Raw genomic sequence first — 27733 nt, 5'->3', positions numbered from 1 at the left:
TGCATTTTTATTGTAGAATGTTAGCACACTTTGCCCCCCCAAAATGCACTAGATTCAAGATTTGTCCTTTACTGGATATCCAGCTGATGGGATTCTGGATGACAGTGTCTATTTTTGGAAATGAAAAAAAAACCATTAGATAAATACTATGTTTGCGCATCTGTTATTTTAATGATGTTATTGCTATGAAGAAAGAAAGTTCCATCTGAACAAAGCCAAAGTGAACACCGACCTCATCCACAGAGGAAAATATGAAAATATCACAGCTGCTTAAAATGACAGCCTTTTTCTTTAGAATTCCACAGAGAAACACACATTTTACCCAAAAGCCTACACAGTCACACACACACACACATCGTCTTAAATTACCAATGCAACACATGTTTGATTTTCAAAGAAGTTTAAATTAATAGCTGTACACATTTGGTGTTATGTTCAGACAATAAATAAGAAATACAGAACACTATGGCTTCTCCCTCTGTTTTCTTCACACTGGTTTTCTTTTTCTAGAATTCACATTTCTGTGGAAGCAGTGTATTCCCTCCTACCCCACACCTGGACAAAACAACACAAACAAATGAAGAAGCATGGATTTTCTGAGCTCTATGTTTTCACAACAGGATACATTTTTGTTTATTGTGTTTTTTAAAGTATGCATACTTGCTTTCTTAAGTTAAGAGGAGGACAGAATGCTAGCTAAAGCCAGGTAGAGATTATTTAAGCTTAGCATAAATAATGAAGTCAGGATCAGGCTTCTTTATTGATTAGTTCAATTCTGAGGTGAATTTCTGAGTTTTTGCTAAGCTAACTCTCTCCAGTTGTATTTTCCAGTCCAATTGCTGCTGTCAACAACAAAGTGAGTAGAACACAACTCAAACAATGTTGACCTATCACAGATGTGTTGATGTTGGCTTGCTGTATGTTTTTGTGCTACAGATGTCTGTCATCACACAGCTTGAGCTGCTTAAATTCCGGTTACAGTATTCTCAGTGTACTTTATTAAAGATATCAGTCGATGTGTCGATATCAGCATATTTTTCTACCAAAATATACAAATATCAGGCCCAAAAATCCAACAACACAAAAAAGACAAACTATTTAACTGAAACGCTCAGCATCCAGTGGAGGATTCAAGTTTTAAGTAAAGCTGACGAACACAGTACAGGCTCTGTGAGAGTGGATGTGTCTCGTTCACTCTAAGGGTTTTTCTGACGGTATTCTTGCCAAATAATGCTACATGTGAACACTGCCTTACCCTGAAACCTTTTCTGAGGTTGGACACACAGCACACCATGTTGTTAAGATGTAACGTATCTGAGGTTTTAGTCCCAACGCTTGCTCTAAACTGAGAGGAATACATAAAGCTGGATATGTGTGTTTACAGTATATGTGTGTGTTAAATGTGTTGACACCTGAGATACAGAGCATACATTCTGACATGCAGGAAAAAAATGATAATGGTCTTTTAATGTTTCTACTTGTAACATGACTACAAGGCTTATAAATAAATAACACTGGAAGACTTTCTTCAAATTGTGGTTACTTACAGATACTCTAAACCTCTCACACTAAAATCGCTGCTGGACTAGAATCAAGAAGCTATAGTATGATTGTCAACAGTGCAGGTTGTGCTGTTATAGGTGCAGCTGTTTTTATATTAGAGAACTGTAGAAGACACTGTTGTACTGGAAGAGCTACAGGTGGTGCCGCAATAAAGGAATAACTTGTGTTCCACACTGTGTGTGTGTGTGCTGTCCCTGTGTGGTTCAATACTGCTGGGATCTGTGCAAGAAAGCATGACATTATTTATAGTCTCATTAAATTTTGTGAAATAAGCATAAAGATTTAAAAATGGTTTGACACAAACAGACCAATTAGCATGATGACAGATTACATGTGATATGTTAGGAAAAACCTTGGAGTAGCATTTCAGTTCACATTTTCTGTTAAAGTTTACAAGCTAACTTGTGGACTTGTTTACTGTCTGATGCACAGGATACACCTTTTGTTTTTTGACAAATACATGAATAATTTTACCCAGTAATATTTTTTGAAGTTTCTAAATGGCCCATGTCAGAGCAGTAAACTGGATCTGATGCTGTAATCATGTCACAGCAGTGTAGTTTACCCTTTACTGCTTTTTACATAAGCTTCAAAAATCATAGAAGTTCAAGTTATTTGTATGTGCTGAACAAAATGTGCATGTATCATGCTTTTCTTTCATTTGAGCAATAACCCTAAAAACCATTGGCTTGCTCTCTGAAGAAACCACCATGCTAACTTTTGTGATGGCTTATAAAAACCTTTCATTGCTGTTGCACCCTGTTGCTACTTAAGATGACCTGATAGTAAACTTCCTGTTGTTGACATTTGTTGGCATTTTTTGATAACATTAAGAAAATAACACTGTGCAGTTTCATGAAATAAAAATACCTTCAGCAAAAGTAAATAAAAGTTAACTGTGTAGACATTTCAATCCAGCCTGACTGCTGCTCCGTCTCATTTTACCTATGGAACTGAAGAATAAAGGTGAAAAAGTACATGAAGCAGAAGGGTTTGAAAAAGCCTGTTGACCTGAAAGTGATGCAAGCTTCCACGTTATATTTAGTCCTGCTTACCCTGTTTAATACATTCATGACTGACAATCGTTTCACAAAATTTCCTGAGACTGACGATCTGAGCATAAAGCAGCTCTCTCAGAGCAGTACTGCTCAAATGATAATAGTAATAATAATAATATGATGACATTTGAGAGTGAAGTCATAGTTGACCCAGTCGTGGGGTGATGCAGTTAGTTCACCTCACCATTCACCAGCTGGGTCTCAGCTCCTGTCTTCAAGCAGGACATGTAGCTCCTGCTAAGACCAACTGCGTTAAAGAGGCTGAAAAGAAGAAAGCTCCAGTATTTGGAACTTTTTGGACGTATTTGGGGGGCGCAGCATGGTTAGGTTGGCTGATCAGATGTCAGTCCTGCAGAAGTGTCTCTCTCCAGTCAAAGGTGTGGTTTGGTCCATGTGTGAGTGGGAGGATGGGAGGGTCCACTAACTGCCACACTCCTGTGTCTCCCTGTTCCTCACAGGAGCAGAAGCCCAGGTAGGGGATCTGAGGACCAAGCAGAGGAGTCAGTCCTAGTATTAGTGCTAGTAGCTCATTGGACAATGTACTAACTGCTGCCACCTTGTGGTACGCACATTATAATATAATAATGTCATAGTAATACTAATTATTATAGAGTACTAAAACATATCTTTTTTTTGTATAACCCACTATGTTTCAGTCTTTTAATATACATTTTAATTATGGAATCACTGAGATTCATTGTATACAAAATACAGGGTCTTTTCCTTGTTTTGATGAACATACACAAACATGAATGAACAAGAAGAATTCTCTCATGAACAGTAAAGGAAGAGAAAGCAATGACATTATTTTGGGTGGCTGTGGTGTGAAGGCCATCTGGGGGGATTTAGCTCTATGCCTAATCTGAAACTACTTTAAAGAGTGATTACTATATTCCAACAATTTGGGGCATGATCAGAACATCATTATCTTGTGTGCATTAGCAGCTCGGTAGTAGCCAATGAGGTTGGGTAGACCACGTCCACCATTCATCCTGTTTCTTCACAGTAGTGATGGGCTAGCTCTTGGGCGTTTGCCCAGATGAAGATGAGATCATTTACTGTTGTGAAAAAGGATTTGGGAAGGAATATAGGTATATAATGTCGACACTGAAAAATATATAAACATCTTAGCAGAACATTCATTTTTGTAATCAGCACCCTGCCTGCTAGAGACAATGGTAAGTAATATAATATAATGTATAATATCTGACTTTGTTGCTGATTTTGCTCCTGCATAGTTTGCACAGATCTGGCTATGGCAATGCCAAGGTATTAATTTCTGTCTGTTTTAAAGTGTATAGATGCTGGTGGTAGGTCTATGGCCAAGTGGTTGACTGGGAGATACTCACCTTTAAAAATGTGTAGTTCATACCCAGACAAATGACCAAAGGAATTCAACAGCGACAGGATATGTGGGATGGTTGCCAATGGATCTCTCACTTAACATATTATTAAGTCATAGGCAAAATTTGTCATAGTGTGCACAGTTTAGCTGATGTGACATATATAGTATCAGATGATCTGATACTTGTTCCAGCCCATGAAACATCCTGCAGGATGTGGTGGTTCTTAAGCAAAGCAAGACAGCAAACCAGCCACTGTGTTATAGAGGGTTATTGATCTTAGTGCATCCAAACAGACAGCAGGCCTGCTAGTGGAGCAGCAACAGGTCTGTCAGTCTTACTGATATCAGACAATTTATTAATGAATGTAGGCTGCTCATCACAATTCTTACATCAGTGTGTATACAAATTCTCCCTTTAATGTGAACGATCTTAAGCCGCCCAAGAAAGGAATCCTCATCTAAAGATAATGTTTACTCTGGTCCACAAGCAAGATACTAGCCCAATACTTACATCAGTCCGGGGAACCATTATGACATATTACATAGGCATATATCTGCCCATAATGTTTAATAAACAGCATTAAAGGGGTGTCCTCATGGTTAGATGGCTGCAGTACTAGTTTGTGGAATACCTTGCAGGAAAGCTAATAAACATCGACCCACACATTTTATCTTCTTAACAGAACTGTAACATAACCTGTCCCTGGCAAGTAGATACTCGCCTATACTGAAGTCAGTCTACTATACACTACAAAAGATGGACGGAGGAAACTAGATGGATGCATAACAAAGCCTAAAAGACAGAAAAAAACAGATGCACTTGATCAAAAACAGATATGCCGTGAACTGACCTTTCGGACAACTTGAATGAAGTCCTTGGTGCTCTGTGGGCTGCGGCCCTGCAGCTGGCGTGTGCAGGCCTCTAAGGAAGAAGCGTGGGCTATAATCAGCACGTTGTTTCCTACAGAAAGTGGAAACCCACACAGGATACAACATCAGCAGAGCACAAACACACGGGCAACAAGAAAAGCTTCCAGCAGCTCTCCTGTGTGCCTCTTACCAGTGTTTTTGCAGTCTGACAGGATGTCTTTGGTCACTTGATAGCTCCGACTCATGTAGTTCTCATAGGACTCAGACACAGTGAGCTTGCTGACTGGGATCAGGGGTCTACAGATAAACAGCATCATTAGACACATTATTCACATTAAACACACTAAAACAGGTTTTGTTTTTGTAAACACACTCAATTACACAATGTGTGTAATGCAGAGAGTCCTCTAAGCTGTCCCTATAAGCTGCTATAACTTAAACCATTCCTGGACTGTTTACAGTATGCCAACTGTCTTCCTCTGTTACATCTTTTGCACTCTCACTGCATTGTGCCTTCATTTTGTGCCTTGTATTTTGTGGGTGCCTCATTGTAGGTACATTTTTTACACTTTATATTTATCTTAAGTTCTTAGTTATATGTTATATGTTGTGGAGTGAAGAGTAATGCAATTTCGATTCTCTGCATGTCCAGCACATAAAGCAGATTTGACAATAAAGCTGACTTTGACTTTTGAGTTACCTGTAAGACGTGTCCACACTGAAGTGGGCTGCTGCCAGGTCAGTGGGAGCTATCCATGCAGGCATGGAGTTCCCAGACACCCATTTGGTCCATTCAAAAAGCCCCGGTTCCACTCGCACCTTCAGCTTTCCGTCCTGCTGCAGACCTGTTCACACCAACACTAAAATCTGTGAATTGCCTCTTAGAGGCTGAAGGGGGTATTGTTTGCTTGAAGTGACTCATCGTACCTTTCAGGATGTTCTGTGCAGTCTGAACACACCGCAGAGAAGGAGAGCAGTACACAAAGTCTATCGCAGTGTTACTCTCTCGTAGGGCCTCACCTGCAAAAGCAGCAACATTTAGAATGCCCAGCTCAAGCCTGGCGCATTTCTCAGCTCCGCCTTACATACCTACTAGCTGAGCCTGTGTTGATCCTAACACAGTGATGGGAGCATCCATGTCATAGTCCCTCTGTCCTCCCCACAGAGGCAAACTGGAAGGCATGTTCAGGTTGGAGCGAACATATCTACCTGTAAAACAATTCAAACACATACATTTATCTGACTTTTCTAGTGGAATTCATTTCAAAAATCTTGGTGTATTTTGGACTTGAACTGATTCCGAGATCAAACTACTGTATCAATGAATGTCTTTTTTTTGAAGCCAGGAGTTAAAAGCTCACCTTTACTGTCTGAGCAAAGGGAGAGCCAGTGTTTTCCAAAGACTACATCCATCCTCTCACCATGCCGGCACACAAAAAGAGTACGCTTGGGCTGTCTGGAGTGACCACCACTGAGCCGCAGGACCTGCTGGAAAGAGATGGCAAGAAATCACAGCTTTTTGAACATTTTAAATGGACAGCAGCACATAAATTAAACCAACATGACAAAAACACAGTTACCTGCATTGGATGACAGATGAGACTGAGGGTGGGCGTGTCTCCAGGACTTGTGTTGTCAGGGCGTCGGCTGTCCAGCAGTACATCAAACATCCCCCGCTCTCTGCTGGCCTTATCACTGGGCCCACAGCTGAAGAAGGAGTGGGACCTGCGGGAGGGAGGAGGCCATTATTCCTCAAAATTAACCAAATACGATTTATTTTTAAAAAAAATATTTTTGGAGGATGTTAAGGGATCTGATATCTAAATACTAAATATCATGATGATTTGTGAAAAAGGTTATTAGTCACCCCAAAGCAATCAATGTTTGTTCAAATATGAGTTTTGGAAGGTAATGATTGAAAATAAAAGTATCTTCTTTATTGCGGTAAGGTTTCAAAAGGCCCTTTTCATTGCTATTATCGAGTAGAGGAGGGGTGGGCAGTTATTTTTTGCAAGGACCCCCCAGACTTCTATAGTTTCTATAGTTTTTTAATAAATAATAGTCTAAACTGGAGACCACTGGTACAGTATCTACCTGTATAAATATAGTCTTGCTGAGTCATTAGCTGTGATTTACTGCTTACTCCTCTGTCCTCTCCTCACCCTACCCTGTGTGTGTCCATGTGTACTTTGTGCTGGTTGTATGTTGAAACATACTCCCGCACACACTGTGCTGAGCAGCACGGATGATGTGAAGATATTTTTACTGAAGAAAACCATTAGAGTTCAAAATCATTTTAAAAAGTATAAAATCACAAAGTTCTGAAAGTTGGGCAAGAGCTGTGCTTTTTAAGAGCAGTTGACCAAGAAATATGTCAACGGCCCATGGGCTGTTCTTTGCCCAGGTCTGTAGTATAGTAATGTTGTCATGATGTGTTTCATTACAGTCGTCTTCATATTTCTGTGTATGTAACCTCACAGAACAGAACTCTGCTGAGCAAGAATATGCTCAACACTTTTCATTTCTGTATACAAGAGTTAATGATGTGTTACATCTGTACATCTAAAGCCAGATTAGGTTTATTATTATTACACAATGACATCCAGCCATAGATCAATCACACAACCCATCAATCAATCAATCCATAGAATCTGAAAATATTCCAGTTGTTAATGCATTTTCATCTATTTAATTTGTAAAGGCCATCTCCTGTACCAGTGTGAGTGACTGTGCTCACCCATGAAAGACCCATGTGTCTGACTCATCGGCCAGGCTGACGTAGTTTTCAGGCAGCAGTCCAGACAGCCCAGTGGCCAGTGAGGTCCCATACACCCAGCCCTCACTGGTGCCACTCTGATCCACAGGAGACATGAAGACAAAATCCCCTGGAACTAGCTCTAGCTCATCATCATTCTGCGGGATGTAGGGGTACATCACCCGCAGGGTCTGCAGACAGGACATGTCAGTGACTACAGTTAAAATGTGCTGTTACATGTAACAGTACGTGATAGGTCTGTGTAATCTTTTGCATAGTCAGGATGTAAAATACAACCTCATGACTGGCAAAACGTATGTCCCGGGAGAACAGAACTGCCAGCCAATCACAGCCTAGCTTGACTTCAATGCCTTTAGCCAGTTTCTCTAGTGATGGGAGGTGATCACTGGGGAAGTTGTAGGCCAGAGTTACATGGAGCTGTTTCTTGTGAGGCTCCACATGGACTTCTGAATGAGAGAGGAAATAAAGAATAAAGAATAAGAGATCAGAGACATTCTATTCTGTGAGCGTCAAAGTCAAAGTCAGCTGTATTGGCAATACTGCCAAAATCTAAATAAGAATAAATAATTAAAATTAAACAAAGAAATAACAATAGGCATGCATAAAATACAAACAGAAATATGACAGCAGTGCTAACACCACTGCCCTCATCTGATTTTGAGCCTGTGATTAAAAATGACAGAATGAGTGGCTCTATAACTGACCCTGACTGCCGTCTGCAATGATCACAGACTGATGCTGGTGGAAAAACAAAGCCGGTCACCACAATTTACATGATGACCACTCTGAACTGAAGCGGACATTTCATGCCACCTTTCCATAAAGTGTAAGGGTCCTACCTGCCTTCCTGGTGGCCTCGATGGCAAACTCAGCTGCAAACTGCTTGAGGACATCGGCAACCTGATCCTCCACAAAGAGACCAATGAAGTTAGAGGATGTGTAGAGCTCCAAAGGCAGAGGGCTCGGAAATCGACCTCGCCACTGTTGTACGGTGGCCTGGAGGGCCTCACACAGAGCTTCTACTTTGTGGTCTGCACACTATGTAGAAGGGATGACATGAGATTCATAAAACTAGAATATTGTTCAAACATGAGCCCACACATCTACATGTTGCATCTGCAACTGAACCTTTAATAAAAGTGATCATGCTTTGAAGTGTCACTCACCATGAAAAACTGGCAGAGAGTTATATGGGGGAAAATGTTGTGGGCTTTGTTTTTGCCACATGTGACCCGACTCTGCTGCCAGAAGTGTGAGAGCTGGTTCTGTAGCGGTCCGCTGGGGCGCAGGTAGAGGACGAACTCCCTTGGCAGAGGGTCATCCAGAAATGGATCATCCACATGGGAAAAGAGCCTGAGTGAGAGGTCGAAAAGTTATTTCATGCTGTCAGAACACATCTACCTAATGTAGCCTAATCAACACAAGTGGGTAAGGGCACAATCATAAATTGCTTGTTGGAGCGGCTTAAGGTTCTACCTATTTCATTTTGATTTAACTCGGTGAGTTTGTAGCATTATCACTCTTGGTAAAGGCATATAAAGGTTATTTTCTAATGCTTGGAGAAAGTTCTTTGTTTTTATATGATCCTACCTGGAGTAAATATGTGTGTTTAGCTCTATTTTATTAGACCTCTTGCTTCCATTCTTACTTCTTCTACTACTGTAAATGTAATCAATGTGTGTATCTATTTTCAGTGTGGTGTAATCTGTCTATAACATGTTGACCGTCTTCAACATTTTTAAACTAATGGTATTTTGCTACTTAAATATGTCTAATCACAAGCGTAATGTATTTGTTGTATTGTCTGTGTTTTTCTAAAATTATGTTATTATATATATAGTAATACAACCATGCTACCTAGAACATGACTACATTCTACAGCAGAGGGCAGCAAAGCACATGTTCCTGGTTCCTGGTTGTATATTCATATACATGCCAGGAATGTAACTTACCAGTCACATGCTGCTTGCACGCTCCGACCTCCTGTTGACACCAGAGCTTTCAGTCTATAAGAAAACACAAACACAATCATTATTGTTTAGCTTCACTCCGAAAAGTATATGCAGGGACAGTGTGTGGCACAGCAGTTAGGAAGCCCAGAGAAAGCAGCAGAGGAACACAGCGATGTGCTTCATGTCCGGAGGAACCTTCTGACAGCAGATGGCAAATAAAACACATCTTTTTAGGATCCACACCTGTGGAGAAGCTCTGACTCTGCTGCCAGATGCCTTCAAAAGCAAAATGTTTAAACTTGTTGCCGGAACACAACTGCCACCTCAGCTAAATACAAACGATGCAAAAAGAAGGACCGAGAATTCTTCAGGTTTTCCTGGTTTAAAACCTTGAAATGTTCTCTCACCAGTCTGAACATGTGGCGGCTGAGGCAGTGACAAAAAGGAACTTCCAACAAATTAGTTCTTTGGATGTAAACTACACATCAAGCTTGCCAGGTTACTCAATATTTAATTAATGTTGCACTAAGGAATATTATCGGAGAATTAGCAGCACAGTTGCATTAATGTTAAATGTTTGCTGCATGTGTGTTCCTCTCTCTCTCTCTCTCTCTCTCTCCTTCATCCTCTCTCTCTCTCTCCCTCTTCTTCTCCTCCTCTACCCGGCCGACTGTCAGCAGGAAGGTTCTCCTTATGAGCCGGGTCCTGTTCAAGGTTTCTTCCTGTTAAAGGGAGTTTTTCCTGCCTCTGTGGCTCTTAAGGGGGTTCAGGCTCTGGGTCTCTGTGAAGCGCTTTGAGACAATTGTGATTGTAAAAAGCGTTATATAAATAAAACTGAATTGAATAAATAATCTTTAAACCACTCTTTAAAAAGTGGAGCAAAACAGAACAAACAAATATGTTTTGGTGGCTTATTTACACCGCTGACCTTTGCTCTTGGAGCAGCATTTAGCTGATGTCAGTATATTGGTGCATCAACATGTTGACATTTTGTATAATTTGTTAGCACACTTTTTTCATCCCACTAACGTTTTCCATCAACACCTACATCAAGGTATGAACACATTAAAACAAAGTATTTGTATAATTTTTTCCAACAATTGTTCAGAAAGGTCAGGGTGTATCAGTGAGTAATTTACATTCATCTCACACCAGGAATTGAAAATATGACTAAAGCATGAGACGAGAAGCATAAGCAGTGTGGGGGCAGGGAAGCTGGAATTGTAAGTCAGCTCTGAAATAAGAATATCAGAGTGCGTCAAGACGTTAAAATCAACTGACGAGGGGTGACTCCTCTTAACCATAACAAGGTCTTTACATCACATGTTAATGTCAGTGTGTGAGACCTGAGAAGAATAAAGAAACACATAGAACACCGTTTTATTTCCTGCCCTGGGCAGACCCTAGGCATTGGCTGATAAGCAGCAAAAAGATGAGATTATTTATATTACAGCCATAGGATCTAATAAGCCACCACACAGGAGTGAGGGAAGGCCCATGTTTTCATCTCTAGGGAGCAGGAAGCTTCCTTAGCCCAGCATGACATTGGTTTCTGTGGGATGGGACAGGAGGCTGCACGGTCTATGTATGGACTGCCTCTTCTTTGTAGTCACCCTCAATTAAAGTCTAGAGAAACTGCAGGTTTGTGTTAGAAATGAGCAACAATACCAACTAAACAGTTATATGAACATTCTATTAAACAGCATGGATGTGTTTTAATGTTAGGTGTGACCATAAGTATCCAATATTTATTTGTATTTTTTTGACACAACATATACTGTAGAAGTCAAAATGTGCTAGCACGGGAAAAAGCTCCTACTTCACCACAGTGAGCTTGATAACCACAGCAGACAGTGAGACACATCAGAACCAGCGCACTAAGCTGGTGGCTGCTCGGGGTTTATGAATCTGCTGTGTCCCACAGGTATAGACCTACATAGCATTTCATATGTGTGAGAGAATTACAAAGAAGGAAGAGAGAGCGAGGAAGCAGCAGCTGAAAGAAGCTGTTAAAGGAAGGGCCTTAAACCACTTCAACATACACCCCCACACACAAACAGTAAACTGAGCCAGAGCTGGAGAACTTGTAGGTAAGCCCTGGCTGACATTTACTGTTAATGAACATACTGTATTATCACACGCTTTCACAACCAAGAGAAAGAACAGGAAAGGAGAAGTGGATCCTGTGATACACATGTCATTCAATGAGAGTATGTTAGTCAGCCTGCACAGCTGGCATCGTGCATATATATACACACTTGCTACATACTTGTGGCTTCGATGTAACAGCAGTATATTGGTAAATGAGCACTTGTAATAAGGTAACCCTTGTATAATGTGTTCACTGTTTGAACTGCTTCCAGTTTGGAACAGTGGTTGGTGTTCATCATTTCAAACTCAATGTCTTGCTATAAGGAGTACACCACCCATAAATAATACCTTATATCCCTCTGCACTGATTACAGGTCATGTTAGTCTGCTAATATTATTGGGTGGTATTGGCCTACCTCACATTTCAGTATCAGTTGATATTCACTGTATGTCAGCGTACTGTTCTTAATGTAAACATATGTATGTTACTGTATAGCTATCATATACACACAAGTCGCATATGTTAGCCTACAAATGACATTTGGTTCATTGGTTGAGCTCACAGTGGCTAAATGTTACCTGCATGCATTGGTCTCACAGAGTCTAAATGACAGATGTGACCTCTGTAAGAGCCCAGTCAGACGCAACTAAAGCTTGACCAATACATCAGCCTAGCACAGACATGAGCGTACAGCACATTGTGTGAATATCAGACAATATTTTTACAGAACATTATGCAGAAAAAGACCCTATATGTGTGTTTGGACATATGCTGAGCTGCTCCAACATTCAGTCAGCAGCACATGTAACAGTGTTAGCATCACAGCTAAGCAGATGGTGGTGATAAGTGGCTTTATGAACTGTTTTGACCAATTAGCTTTAGCCTTGTGCTGTGCAGAAAGAGACATTTTAAATAGATGTGTACCAGCCTAGTACTCAGAGTCAGCATGTGGTCCGTTAAAATGTTTAAACCCGTCTTACAGAACCAACTGTAATCCAACAATCCTCACTATCAAGCGGGATTCTGCAGAACTTTGCTCGGTGAACAGAAGAACTAGGTATTTGTGGCTGACATGTCCGCTGCTATGTCTGCTTAGAAGAAACACTGCATTCCTCATCAAGACATTTGAATGTAGTTGTGTCTCATTTTGATCCAGGACCTGCCTGACTTTCAGAATCTGATTCAGCATAAGACAACATGTCATGATTTCTGCATCAGAAAACACAAGAAATGTACAAGCAAACCTGAAAACAGCAGTTTTCTGTTAAATTGTGATAAATTACAATAGATTTGAGAGGTGTTATAGTTTAAAGATAATAATGCATCTGTTCTTGAATCAGATACTTAAATTCACTATATAAAAACTGAAGCTTATGTATTTAGACTCCCCCTGACAAGCTGCACTTCCTCTTTCTGGAGCTGGCGCTCAGGGTTTCCGTAGCTTGTGGGTTGTTATTTCTCAAAGCGAGCCCTAACATGTCTCAAAAACATCAATTAGAAGCTTGCAGGGCGTCAAGGAGAATTTCATGTAAACACAGCACGAGCCTTTTTAGGAGCAAAGTCATTTCAGTGTGAATCATGAAAGGAATCCTGCCTCATGTGTGCAGAGAGCTGATGGCAGAGCAGGCTGGTCTGAGGTTGGCTGATCAAAGAGGGAGTGATCCGTTTGGTCTAGTGGGAACTAGACCTGCATTGCTAAAGCCTTAAAGGCCAGCTACTAAACCAGTCTCTCAGTCTTAACAGTGACAGTGCAACCCTGCACAAACTTTAACACTCACTATTGTTTACTGACACTGCTGAGCAGAAGTTAGTGGCTTCAAGGAGTCGCAGTCACAGCATAAAATCAAGCCGTCAGCTAAAACCACAGAAAGAACCATCATTTATCTGCCTGATCCGGCTTTGTGCTCTGGTCTTGCAACATGAAGACCTAACATTTAGAGAAGCCACCAGATAATTATTGAGAATGTTTTTGTGCTAGTTTACATTCCATCAATTTACAACAGGGCTAATTAAAGCAGAAGCTTTATATTAGGTTACTGATCCGTGCATGGTATTTTTATGAAATGTATTTACCAATAAAAGAGAAAACGAATGACCTGGTTAAACCCTCATTTATGCTAATTTAAACACTAGCTAACGCTAAGTCATCATAGCCATGTTTTTATAAATATGGAGATAAGTTGTATTGTTATTTGTTCTACTTCATGATTTTAGTATTAAGTATTTTAGAAGAATATTATATATCATACATCATCTATTACAAAAAGAATTTGAATATATCTAACATGAGTAATAGTTAAACTACATAATGTATTATAATGTCCCCCATTTTTCCAGAAGTCCTTAAATAAATGGTCAATTATATGATGTTAGACATATTGCTCATTTTATTCTACTCTCTATATATATAATTATATAAGAAAATGTATATATCAGTCTTGATAATTAGTTGCTTGCCAATATGTATTTTTTTATTATTCTGTTGTTTTTCTTTTGCTAAACTAAATGTTATTGGGTTTTTTACAAAACCAGGCCTTCAAAGAGTGTATGATTAATACAGCAACATCAGACTTGTTCTTTAAGGCAAACAGGGCCTCGTGTATTTTTCCATCTCTGATGTTACCACTCCTTCGTCCCCATGACACATGAACTGCTCCACAGCTGTTTCACTGCCTGACAGTTGCAAGAAAGTCTCTCCGAGGCTCCCCACCTGTGAGTATGCAGAGGAGTGTGGGTGGAGAACTTAACTGAAAAATAAAAAGCTCTTTGTAGGAAAAAGTCCCCTGAAATACACTTACCTTATCACAACAAGTCATTATTTTCTCACTATTACAATAATGAAAAGTTGTTCCTTTCTACTGTTCTATGCATAGCATGTCATACAAATACATATTGTTATCATTCTGGCTAAACACCTTCAGCAGGAGAGGGCTCCAGGCCCTTTTGTTGTCAGCTAATCTATTATTTGAACACGTATTGTAAGAAAACCACATGCTCATCCTCACCCACAGAGATGTGAAAGCAAGTTTTCCAACAATAGAGAGAGATCCCCTGTTAACTACTGACAGAGACAGGAAGAGAAACAGACAAGGCAGCAAGTATCAGCACCTACGCATCACAGCGCTCAGACCTGCAGCGCATTGTGTTTCATGTTGAAACTATGGCCTTAAACACAATATTCTGAGATGCAACAGAAACAAAACAAACCTCCACAGGTTGGCAACAATACATAATTATACAAGTACATACGTCTATAAATCTAAAGGAGAGCCTTACTAAATGAGTCATGTGACATTCTATTATGTAGAAGTGAGCACATAAATCATCATAAATTAGAAACACTTATATAAATTCTAATGATTTACCCTGTACGTACAAACACTGTATGTATAAATAAGACTGATCAATCATATGTGGAGGTTTCAATTTCAATCATTTTATTTTTTTAACTACTTGAAATATGTTTAGGATGCTATAGGGAATTAGCATAAAGCTAGCATGTTAGTTAACATGTTCCAGCATTTCCTGTATTACTTCAGTTTCAAGGAATCTTTGTGTTATTATAACACATAAAGTAAAAACTATGTCAGTAAAACTAATTTTAATTGTCTCAACAGAAAACAGAAGGACAGTTAAACAGCAAATACATCGACATACAGTAACACTTTGGGGTTTGTTGTTAAGGTAATGTAATGTTATTGACGTTATAAAGACATTGAACTCAAGTATACACACACTCCCTCACACAGTCCCTGTATGAAGATATTCCGTTAGCTTGTTATTTCTATTGATCATTCCATAAGACATCAGACACCTCATGGGGTTACATGACTCAGTGTTCAAAGATTCCATGTCACTTAGAATGTTCCAATTTTACTACCAGAAATAAAGTTTGAGATTTGAGATATGAAGGCCAGGACTGCTTGTGTTGTTTATTTCCATAAGAAGAAGTAAAAAAATAAGTACAAAAAAAAGTCAATGACTGTCCTTCAGAAACATAATGTGGGACCTTAGGTCCATAGATAAGACGAGTTAAGTCAAGCAAGTGAGCCACTGAAACGCACACATCTGAGGGTCATCTGTGCATATTCATAATCATGAGTGTAATCTGGAGTTCAGGCTACACACGGCCACAGCTGATGAGGAGGGTAAAATGCTTCCTCTTCCAAGTTAAAAAAAATAATGATAATTAATAACTTCAAAGTCTGTAGAGTTTTATCTCTCAACTAGACTACTGTAGCTGGAAAGGGAACTTGTAGCCAGCTGTCAGGGTCAGTTCTTCTGACAGTGTGGATGGCAGCTAATTTGGGATGGTCTGAGCCCCTCCCTGTATTGTCTGACAACTGCTGAACCTCATTTGTTTCGCCTCTTTCCTAACGTAACAGATGAGCTCGGACAAATGTAACCCACACTCAAGCACTGGACTGACATTTGAAGGAGGCCGGGTTTTTTCTGCTTTGTTGGACCAGTTGCAGCTTAAATAAATGATGGCACAATGCGCGCTGAAACCTGAACCTATACTCTGCACGTTGCAACGTTTTATAAGCTATTAAACAGATGAATATATTCAACTCTCTGAAGCTGTCTATCAGCTGTCCACCATCTACACAGTGAACATGTGAGCCCACCCATGTGAAAGGATCATAGACAGTCACATTCACACCGCCCACTCGTGGCAAGCCTCATTCAACCGAGCAGCTCTGTCTCTGTGGGAAACCCCACGGCTCTGTGTGCTGTGGCTGCATGCATCATCTGTGAATGGTTCCGGTTTAACACATTTACAAATAGGGACACATGAAACACACACACACAAGAACTTAAAAGCAGGCAATAAGTCACAGCAGTGTCCACAAAGGTTATGTTCCTCTCTGTGGAAGAGGAAGACAATGATGCAACCTGTTCATTCTGTAACTGTAAAAACCTTTCAGTCTTCACAGTGCCAACACTGACATGAGAGTTATGAGCCTTAAAACTAAACAAGGACAGAGGTGGTACAGTGGTAGTACAGGTAAATGCACAGTGTCCATGAGGGTGCGTCTCTTCTCAGCTGATGGACACCCACCACATTCCACCTCTGCCTATCACTGCTTGTTGCATGCCTGCCTAGAAGGCAATCTTGGTCCTGGCAGCTCCGGGGTGAACCAAAATGATCTGCCTTCACCTCACAGCCTTTCACACAGAGCTGCAAGGTGCAATATAGACACAACAGTGAGGCATTGATAGACTGTGTAAACATCTGCTAACTCTGAGGAGAGGCATGTTTCCTACCAGATGATTTCTGCAAAGCACTGGAACAATGTCTAATGACTAGTTTCACTGCCTTATTTAACTAGGTGTGGCATATACAGGCTTTAGGCAGCTGCCGTGGCAGCTAGTGATGCAACAGCGTGTGACATATTTTGTTGTTGTTTATATTGGTTTATCCAGGAAAAACGTCTGTCACATATCTGAGGACAAATGAAAACATGTTTCACAGCTCCAGACTTATGGGGTTGTCATTTTTACATCCTTGAAAATGAAAGGATGCTACTTTCAAGCAAAGATTAAAAAAGAAACATTTCTTGCAGTGTACTGTTCAGTGTCACAGTATGCTATGTTACATATTTGCTATCATAAAATAACTTTATAACATGAACAGTGTCAGTCTGAACATGCTTACTATTCACCACATCCCATCTTTCAGGGAAACATGCTGCTGAGAATATTAGCAGCGTGCTCACAGTGTGCAGTTAATGGCTGGTTTTTAAGGTTGCTGCTAAGCTGCTTAAGTAGCTCTGGCTGTAGTGGCAGAAGAGTGTTTATTCTCAAAGACTTTGTTGCTATACTGAGCCAGCATTGTGCTGTGTGTGGCGGATAGGGATTCAAACTTCCGTCCTCACAATAATAGAACTGATAATCTTTTTCCTGTGTTTCTGCACATTGTTCCAGGGAGTCTCCAGCTACAGAGAGAGGCACACAGAGACTACACTTCAGCTCCACTCAGTACAAATGCACATAAAGATCTTTTTGGGGTTAAGCTGCTGATGGCATAGATTTTGCACCAGTGTGACTCTTTTTTTATTTTTGCTCTTTTGCCTTGACAGCACTTATTAAACCTACAAGGAAAAACACTCTCCAGCTGAGATGTTAGCTGAACTTTTACTTTAAATGTTCATGAACAAATGGATGCATTCAGCACTGTGACATTTCTGCATGAATGACTTGGATGCATGACTTCATCAGGGATGCTTCTGACTTTCCATGATGAAACTAACCTCCCCTCACTTAACTAAAGATGATGTATGTCTACTATAGCTGGGTAACTATCAAATGTATTGAACAGTGATAGCTAGTTATCTAACAGTCAACAGCTCGGGTTGATCTTCCTTTTTTTTCTGGCTAATACTGAACCTACCGAGCAGACTCTTGCCCAGCCCTAACACACATACACAGTTCAGAGTGCCTAACCTATCCTTCATCCAGAGCCTCCTCCTGAAAAGTGTAAAGTAGCATTTACAGGGTTCATATATACTGTATATTGACCAAGCATGTCATTGTCATTGATTGACAGCGCTTTGGTTCTGCAGTTTCACTGCAATTATGCACATTATTCATACATTCATAATACATTTTCATATTCAATTCATACATTCATAAACTAGTTCTCTCTCACACACACACACTAAACTAAGCAAAACGACATTTAACAACATTGCTTTGTTTAAAGCTGCATTTTTGGCACCTGTGTGTTAATCTGCATGTTAAATTGTTAAATTGTGTCCAGTGTACAATTGTCCGTTTTGTTCAGCACAACCTCATGAGTGTGACTTCACTGTTAGTGAGTGTGTTTACTGCAGTTGGTGAAGACAGCACAGGGGGTTGTGGGGAGTCCTCTCCCACACCTGGACTCTATATACGACAGCCAGATTCAAAGGAGGGATGGTCGTATAGCTGCAGACCCCACCCACCAGGACACAAACTGTAGGAGCATCAGAACACACACCAACAGACTGAGACACAGCTTCTTCCCCAGAGCTGTGAAATCCATTACTTTAATCACTTTAAACGTGTTTTTCAGCTATTTACAACACAATCCGGTGTCACAATAAAATGCACCACAAATTATTTGTGCCACTCCAAAACACCGTTTCTGTCCACCACAACACAGAGGGGCACATCACTGGCCTGAAATTTCCAGGGTGTCACTCCTCCTGTGAAAAAGAATGGGGGCACATCCCTGTTATCTTCCCTTATTAAATAATTTACATTTCAGTTCAAAGCATTGTGAATTCTTACTTTAATATATAAGAGAAAAATGTAATGCTTTTAACATAAGTGCCTCACACAACAAAAAAGCACATGCAAAATCAGTGTCATGCTAAATGTGAAAAAAGTAATGGACTGTTTAGGGCCACACATAAAAAGAACGATGATTTCTATATTAGACTCATCTCATGCTGTCATGTTAAAGTGAATGAATTTTTCTTACTAGCAGCACAAATTACATTTTTGTTGACATGATTTTTTGTGACAGCCAGAACAGCAACCTGCAACCACAGGATGTGTTTAATGCCTAACCTCCACTAATCCGTTGTGTTTTAATGTCTAACCCCGACTGTGAGTGGAAGATGAGATGGGAGTATTTCACGTAATGGGATCAGACTGTGTTGGTGATTAGGTTATTACAGTACAGGTAAAGCTAAGATGTATAAATGCACAACTACACTACACGTGTTACAAAATCTATTTTGTTACATACACAAATGTAAGGTTTCCTTAATTTTTCTGTTTAGCTTTAAGTTTGGGGACTCCACCCTGCTGTTCTTCTTCTGTGGTGCTCCCTCTTCCTCTCCCCTTTTGTGCAGTATCCCTGTGCTCGAGGTGGGTGCCTCATGTCCTGTCATGTTCACAGTGGTTATACTGTATATTGATTGTTATATTGATTGGTTTGTTTGAGACGTACTGGTGTTTGAGCATAATGTTTTGTACGGTGTTAGCCATTAGCCAGAGAACAGCTAGTCTGAGAGCTGATGAGTTAGGCTAATCTGCATCTTCCCGCTTCAAGCTGGAGCTAACTGTTAACCATGCACTGCTGTTGTCTCTTGTTGCTGACAAACTGTCAATCCAAAAGTGTCACAATTCGTCAACACAATGCAGAAATTAAGCAGTTGCATTAGCATCTCAATTCATAAGATGCTGGATGCTCTGCCACTATAGGCTGTTGTGGGTAAAGTGGTCCTTAATCTCCCTTTTTTAACCTGCCTGCACACTCTCAATAGCCCACTGTTGGCCATCACTGCAGCACTGCAGATTTTTAGGGCTTCATCCTGGGCTTCTAAGAATGTATCTAGATACATCTGTCGACAGCAACATTGTCAACACACTACTTAATATAGCACTGAGTATTGTTGGCCATGTTTTAGGAGATTTAGTGGTGGGGGGAGCTTTCCTTCTTGACAGGGGTGTATGATGGGGTTAGAGGAATGAATAGGTGTTCAGATTGCCCCACAGCGAGCTAGTGGAGTTTGCCTGTAGCCTTTCTTGACACTGTGAATGGACCTTGTCCAAAGTGGTATATCTACTGCTTAGTCAACATAAAAAAAAGCCTCTCATTTTGGGTCCAGAAAGTATGAGCACTTGTGAGGACCAGGACCTGTCAAGAAGCAGCATGCCTGCTTTACATGTAGATTACACATGTAACAGTAGAATTCAATTGTATTCATGCAAAAGCATAGCACGTCAGCTTAGTCATTCTCACGAAATACCATGTGTTATCACACTGTTTTGAGTACTGCCATACTGCATACTACTACAGAGTCCAGTAGATGCAGAGACCATTTCAAGACCCACCAAGATGAGAAGATTTAGTGTGCTTGTCTAAAATGTATAAACAGTGAAGACTACAATCAGCTATTACTGTCAGAAACACTCATTAACACCAGAAATATCCACATCCAATCAGCCCTGTAATTAAATGTGTCATCAAATCTATTTTCTCTTCCAATCATTTCAATCCAGCCATCCAGCAGGATTACTGGAGAGCAGTGGGAGGGAGAACGGAGCTCCAAGTGGAGTGGCTTCCTGCCGTGTCTTAGTGAAGTGAATGTAAGGGGGCAGACGGCAGGAGCTGGAGGATGCTGGCTGCTGGAGTCACTCCAGTCTCTGTATTGGCAAAGGTGCAAGCACAGATGGCTCAGTCATCACTGAGCATACACCAACACACACTTGCACTCACATGTAAAAGCCCCTGACAGAAGATGACACACAAACACAAGCACATGCACTGAGCAACAAACAAGTACCCAGCACATCAGTGCACAGCCACCCACAGACTGTCATGTGTGAATGAACACATGCACATATGAAAACACACACTCACATACACAAACACACACACACAGACACACACAGCCCACACCAAATTGGGCATGAGATTAAATGCCACATCAAATCTACTTTAGTTCCTGATCCTTTCAACCCCATAGTGCCCTCCTTTACAAAACTGAAATAAAAAACAGCAACTGTGTTCACAGATTAGTGCGTGATTCTTCTGTATGTGCATGACAGAGAGAGAGAGAGAGAGAGCAGACCTCACAGTGACTATGGGACAGGAGCACATTCCACTTTTCCAATATGTGCTTATCTGGATACCAGAGCTGCAACAGAAAGCACAAGATCTGCACACATGATGCAGAGGTAGACTGTTCTCTGCCGCAGGCAGCTTCACAGTTTATCATTTCCGTTTACAGTCTCAGTTTACAAAACTAAGAAAGACAAAATAAAAGTTTAAAATTACTTTGATCGCATGGAAAGTTACCAGAAAACCAAGTCTCCAAATAATAATGATGTAAAGGTTGATACTGAACGCTCCATTTGAGCTTAGAGCCACTTAAGTTTAAACCAGAGCAGAGTCAAGGCACATTTCAGACTGAACTAAACAATGCAGCCATTAGTCATTAATTTAAATGTAAATTATACTGGAAAAATGCAAAATGCCACAAGCTAACTTTGAGTTAATATTACATTAGGTATTCAAATTGCATGGCTGTTACATGAAAAAACACAAAATGATTTCAGCATTTTTAACTATCAATAACACGATTTTCTCTCCCATGAAGGACGGAAGGTAGGCATCCACAGGATGATCAAGTCTGAGTCAAAACATCCACAAAAAGACTAAATGTGATCAATGTGTTTGACCTTTGCATCAATTGTATTATTCAGAGGAGCCTGATCTGTCAAAAGACAATGACTCATTTGCACAGTTGCGGTTTGGTGTGAGGCATAGTGAGAAACTACTAATTTATGGTTGTGTATAATACACAATCTTATAGGTGCTGTAATCTGTCATCATTTAGCTGAAGGGAAACCCAAGGCTACATATACGTACCTTTAGTACCATGTCAATCTGCTAGTTTTGTAAATAATAATAACTTTTTGTTAACTACTTAAATGACTTATGACAACAGTAAAGTGGTCTTATATAATGAATCTATCCTATTTGACTGAAATAAAGCTATAAATAACTTGCTGCATAGAGAGAACATAAAAAGAACAAGGTATACCGCTATTAAAACCACATCAGCCTGCTGCAGTGATTGTATATGTTTCAGTTTAACAAGGAACTAAGGACACTATTGTAGCACTGTAGCTTTAGCTTTACATCTACATTCACTGATATAATTCAGCTCCTGAAAATGACGTAAAGTCTATAGATTCTTTGTTGGAAATAACACATTTGTCTGTGAGTGATTTGTAATGACCTCTGCACTGGCAGTTGCTGTACCTTGAATTTCACACAACCACAGTGAGATATTTGAGTAGAGACAATGGCCCCATAATCTGATAGTGCTGTCTGTCTCCCTGCTTCCGGACAGAGCTTCAAATGAATCATGATATGATCACTGAGCTGAAGTGGAAGTACTCCAGTGAACGATGGCAGCTATATACAGACAGTGATGCACCTCTCCTGTTTCAGGAAGGAGACTAATGACATTTATATGACCTTGTTAAATGTTCCCTATTGAAGCAGACATATAGTGATGACACATTAAATGTAATAACAGTTATCTTCAAATAGTCCCAGAGAGCTGGGACCAATTTATGAATGCAGAATGAAGAAAACGCTCTGCACAAGCTCACATTCATCTGCATTTCAAAGACACTTGCCTAAAAAAAAAGAGAGAATGACTCAATAATTCATGAGAGTTACCAACTTCACAGCACTTTACAGTTCCCATAGCAAGGATGTGCTGTACACGGCTCTCCCAGACCATTTAGCTCAGCTGTACAGAAAACACATTTCATATACTGACAGGTTCCCAAACTAAGAGAACACACGGAAACAGCATGTGAATGTGTAGCACAAATGTAGTACTATAAATCAAATGTGTTTGGAGTTGAGCTGTCTCATTGTTTCTGACTGCAGAATGATACATATTATACATAACTGTGCATTATGATGCTCGGTGTAACAAAATGCAAACACATGGCCAGTAGCAGAAAATAACCCAAAACACTATCACATACTATCTAAACAGGAAGTGAGTAGGCGTCCACTTGACAGAACCTAAAAACTCAAATCTTACTACATAATAATACCCAAACACTTTGTACTTACATTTAGCCTTTTAAGTGAACACATAAATAACACTTTATTTAAATGTGGCATGCTGACATAAAGGTTTGACCTTTTTAACACTGACACCTAATAACCTGAACCTATACAGGGTAGGGGTGCTGATAGTGAAACCATGCTTTTGATACTGGCTGAGCTGTGAGTTACACTCCCTCACCATTCTGTGCCACTCAGAGACATTAATGCAGGCAAGATTGCCTGTTCTTATAAAAACAAGCCTCTGCTTGTTTCATGTATAATTGATCATTGCATTAAGAGTTAGCTGACCTGCAGAAGACTGCCACACTTTGTGACTTCCTAGAAGCCTCTTCTCTCCAGAGAGAGAAATAATGTGCAATTGATTTGCTTTGAGAGTGATTTAACCTGGAGATGATGAAGAGACTCCAGATCCAAGATGATGATAACATCTTTCTTTTATAATCATGGTGTACAGGAAGTCACTGTGCTCCTCTGGAGTCAACAAAGCTCCATCTTAAAATGAAACTTTTATCTAACATATTTATTATTCTGTCTTGTCTGACATCATGATGCTCTGTTATATAGGGCCACTGGGTATTTCCTCTGCTGTGTGAACAATGGTAGCCAGGCAGGGATGCCCCTGAAGCAAACAATGGGCTGACTAAATGCAGCAGATGAATTTAATCTGTATACAGATGTAATCCTTTTACAGCAGAATAAGGACACCTGAAATTGGTCAGGATATTTAGTGGGTCAACCTTAGACGGACAACAGACAGAGAGAGGGGATTAGTAAGTGGCTGTGTCAAGGCCAAGCAGTCACTGGCTGATACAAAAGGGGTTGTGGCTTCCCTGAGGGAGTGTGTTGTAGGCCAGGGCTGGCCTGCGTGGGGGGGGTATGTTTGCTGTGTCCATTCAGCAAACATACAGCACACTTCCTCTGACACACACACAGTACACACACTTGATGTGTAACATCTGTCTGGGTGAAAGATGTGGAAAGGCCCTCCAAGACACTAAGCCAAAGAAAAGAGCAGTGCCTTTAATAAAACATGTGGACAAGTATAGGTATAGATGCTAATGAGACAAACTGATGGACGCTTTGTTTTCCATTCACTAAGGTTTTTCCATGGAAAAGTTACACCGGAAGTGATGTCTCAAAGGTGTGTTTCAAATAAAAAAAAATGTAGTCAGTCAGAGCCATGAGACATGGAAAATGATGTCACCGTACAGACCGTAATATTTGAAAACAACTTCTATGAACTGCAGAAACCTGCCAATATTAGCTGTCAGTGTTTAGGTTGTCACATTTCTTAAACCAAGTGCTCATGTGCTTAGTTTCACTGGTTAAGGTGCTATTTGTTTTCTGTCTGTTACCAGCAATGTTGACTAAAAAAAAATGATTTCATGGCTTCCTTCATATTTCTCCATCATATTTAATATATACTATGACACCAAGTATTATTCTATGACATTTGGTTCCATAATAATCTGCATGCTGGCCTGCAGTCCGGCCCCTGACCCTCTCTTTTGCTCGTGTCATTTTTTTTTCATTCTTCATTGTTACAAATGTCTGACTGTGTTATAAATCACTGGCAATCCTTTTTAAAGCTTGAGTATAATCAGTAATTATTATATTCAATCAAATGTTTGAAATGATTAAATAAAAACACATTTTTATTTTAGATAGTATTATATGCCACATATTCTCATTGTTTTAGGAAAGAGAGTGGCCAGAAGCAGCAGATTGTGTTAGCGCTAGTAGTTTAAGAACTGTATATTTCTCTGCAGAGGCTAAATCGACTATAGATAAAGGCAACATGTAAGAGAGTAGCTTCAGGTAGATCTGCATGTTAGCCGGCAGCTACTTTTACACAGCCAAACCTATGTCCACAGTGGAGCTTAGGCAAAACCATTTAAAGCAGTGAAAGTTCTTCTGCATACAAGTTGGATTAAGTGGAAAACACTGTAACAGGTTGTAAACATGTTTCTGCTGTGAGGATGGACATGTTAACAACTCTATGGGGATTGGCTCACTGCTGGTTCCACCCTCAACTTACCACGAGAGTAACCACAGTTTTCTGCATTACTTCTTTATTTTTAAACTTGGCTGCTTCTTGTGTAATCACCTACACAAACAGTGGAAGGGCAGTGAAATCTTAATTATTCAGCCAATGGTGCCAGATCCATCAGCTGGATGAGACAATTACATGCACTGTTTTGTTTACCATTTGTCCCATTGTTGTACTAGTATGCACCTCTTGCACCATGCTATTGACTCAGTGTCCATTCAATCAGTATGGATGATCTATGATCAGTGCCATGCTACAGCCAGATTGCCAGTGCAATCTGGCTGTCAAAGACAGTCCCTTCAAGTCAAAGACAGTCCCTTCATTCAGTAAGAGCAGAGGACACCGTGATGTATATGACACTCACACAGACAGAGCCATGCTTCCATTGCACTAAGAGGACAACAATGACTTGCATGACTAATCTGCTAATGCTTGACCTACCCTGCACCAAATCTTTGAAAATGCATTGATTTACATTGTGGGGACTTAAATTAGCTGTATATCCCCACATGAGTAACACCAGCAGCACACACACAGCCATGACTTCATGACTTGTTACTCCAGGTTTATTAGTTGACAGGTCCTCATGACTGAAACCTGTTAATATGTAAAAGTAGCGAGGCTAAATAGGCTGACACAAATTAAAAAATTAAAAAAAAACGATACACTACCAGCTCAGTTCTACACTTTGTCTAGTTTGAATAAGATTGAATAGCCTACATTTGATGAATGGTTTGTGGAGTTGTGTCAGGCTCTGCTGACAGAGCCAGGGGAGTGATGGTGCGTCTGACCGGTCCGTTAACGCACAGCGAAGCCGCACTCTGCACCCCGCGTCCCCGGTCAGGTCTCCGGACGACCTCTGGCTTCAACCCTCCAGCGCGCGCGCGCACACACACACACACAGACACACAGACGCACATACAGTGTTGATGTCCGGCTACTTACGCCCTTGGTCTGGGGAAACCCATGGATAACAGCACGTCCAGGCTGGAGCTACATTTCATCGAGCCCGGTCGGTTCTGCCGGAGCCTCCGTGGGAGGATTTTGCTGTAGAGGTCCTCTTTGGCAGCCATGGTTTACCGGCGACTACGAGTCCGTTAACAGTCCACCACCAAAACCTCCAGCTAGTCCATGAGCTTCTGCTGGGTCCGCATGAGTGGAGAGAGGCAGCAACACGGAGCGGGGCTGAGCGCAGCTGCTCCGCCCACTGGAGGAGGCTGCACCTTAGAGCTGCTCACTGGGTTTGTACTGTGTACAGTGCAGGGGCACGATGCACAGCACAACACAACACAACACAACACAACACACAACACACAACACAGCACAACACAACACAGCACAGCACAACACAACACAACACAACACAGCACACCACACAACACAGCACAGCACAACACAACACAGCACAACACAACACAACACAACACACAACACACAACACAGCACAACACAACACAGCACAGCACAACACAACACAACACAACACAGCACACCACACAACACAGCACAGCACAACACAACACAGCACAACACAACACAACACAGCACAGCACAACACAACACAACACAACACAGCACAACACAACACAGCACAGCACAACACAACACAACACAACACACAACACAGCACAACACAACACAGCACAGCACAACACAACACAACACAACACAGCACAACACAGCACAACACACAGCACAGCACAACACACAGCACAACACAACACAACACAGCACAACACAACACAACACAGCACAACACAGCACAACACAGCACACACACACACAACACAACACAACACACACAACACACACAACACAGCACAACACACAACACAACACAGCACAGCACAACACAACACAACACAACACAGCACACAACACAGCACAACACAACACACAACACAGCACAGCACAACACACACAGCACAACACAGCACAACACAGCACAACACACAACACAGCACAACACAACACAACACAACACAGCACAACACAACACAACACAACACAACACAACACAGCACAACACACAGCACAGCACAGCACAACACAGCACAGCACAACACAACACAACACAACACAGCACACAACACAGCACAACACAACACAACACAACACAGCACAACACAACACAACACAACACAGCACACAACACAGCACAACACAACACAACACAGCACAGCACAACACAACACAGCACAACACAACACAACACAGCACACACAACACAACACAGCACAACACAACACAACACAACACAACACAGCACAACACAACACAGCACAACACAGCACAACACACAACACAGCACAACACAACACAACACAGCACAGCACAGCACAACACAGCACAGCACAACACAACACAGCACAGCACAACACAACAAAACACAACACAACACAGCACAGCACAGCACAACACAACACAGCAC

At 40.9% G+C, this 27733-nt stretch overlaps 1 protein-coding gene across 3 annotated transcripts; it reads right to left on the bottom strand.

Moving 5' to 3' along the window:
• Window positions 1-1271: 1271 nt before the first annotated feature.
• ubash3bb (ubiquitin associated and SH3 domain containing Bb) lies at window positions 1272-26375 on the bottom strand. 3 transcript variants are annotated; one of them, XM_028420414.1, is made up of 14 exons: window positions 26248-26375; window positions 9565-9618; window positions 8779-8965; window positions 8452-8650; window positions 7889-8058; window positions 7574-7782; window positions 6417-6561; window positions 6198-6324; window positions 5926-6045; window positions 5764-5856; window positions 5537-5681; window positions 5027-5133; window positions 4818-4927; window positions 1272-3102 (listed from the first exon to the last, which is right to left on the bottom strand). In XM_028420414.1, the coding sequence occupies exons 1-14, from the start codon at window positions 26373-26375 to the stop codon at window positions 2965-2967; spliced, it is 1932 nt and encodes a 643-aa protein (XP_028276215.1). In that variant the 3' UTR covers window positions 1272-2964. The 3 variants fall into 3 exon arrangements, with proteins under 3 accessions (XP_028276215.1, XP_028276218.1, XP_028276217.1); XM_028420417.1 differs by having other exon boundaries at window positions 4818-4888; XM_028420416.1 differs by having other exon boundaries at window positions 2965-3102; window positions 6198-6321.
• Window positions 26376-27733: the final 1358 nt, after the last annotated feature.

The sequence above is a fragment of the Parambassis ranga genome, chromosome 13 (genome assembly GCF_900634625.1).
Source record: "Parambassis ranga chromosome 13, fParRan2.1, whole genome shotgun sequence".
NCBI lineage: Eukaryota > Metazoa > Chordata > Actinopteri > Ambassidae > Parambassis > Parambassis ranga.
Note: the sequence above shows the minus strand (reverse complement) of the source record. Positions and strands in the feature narration are given on the sequence as shown.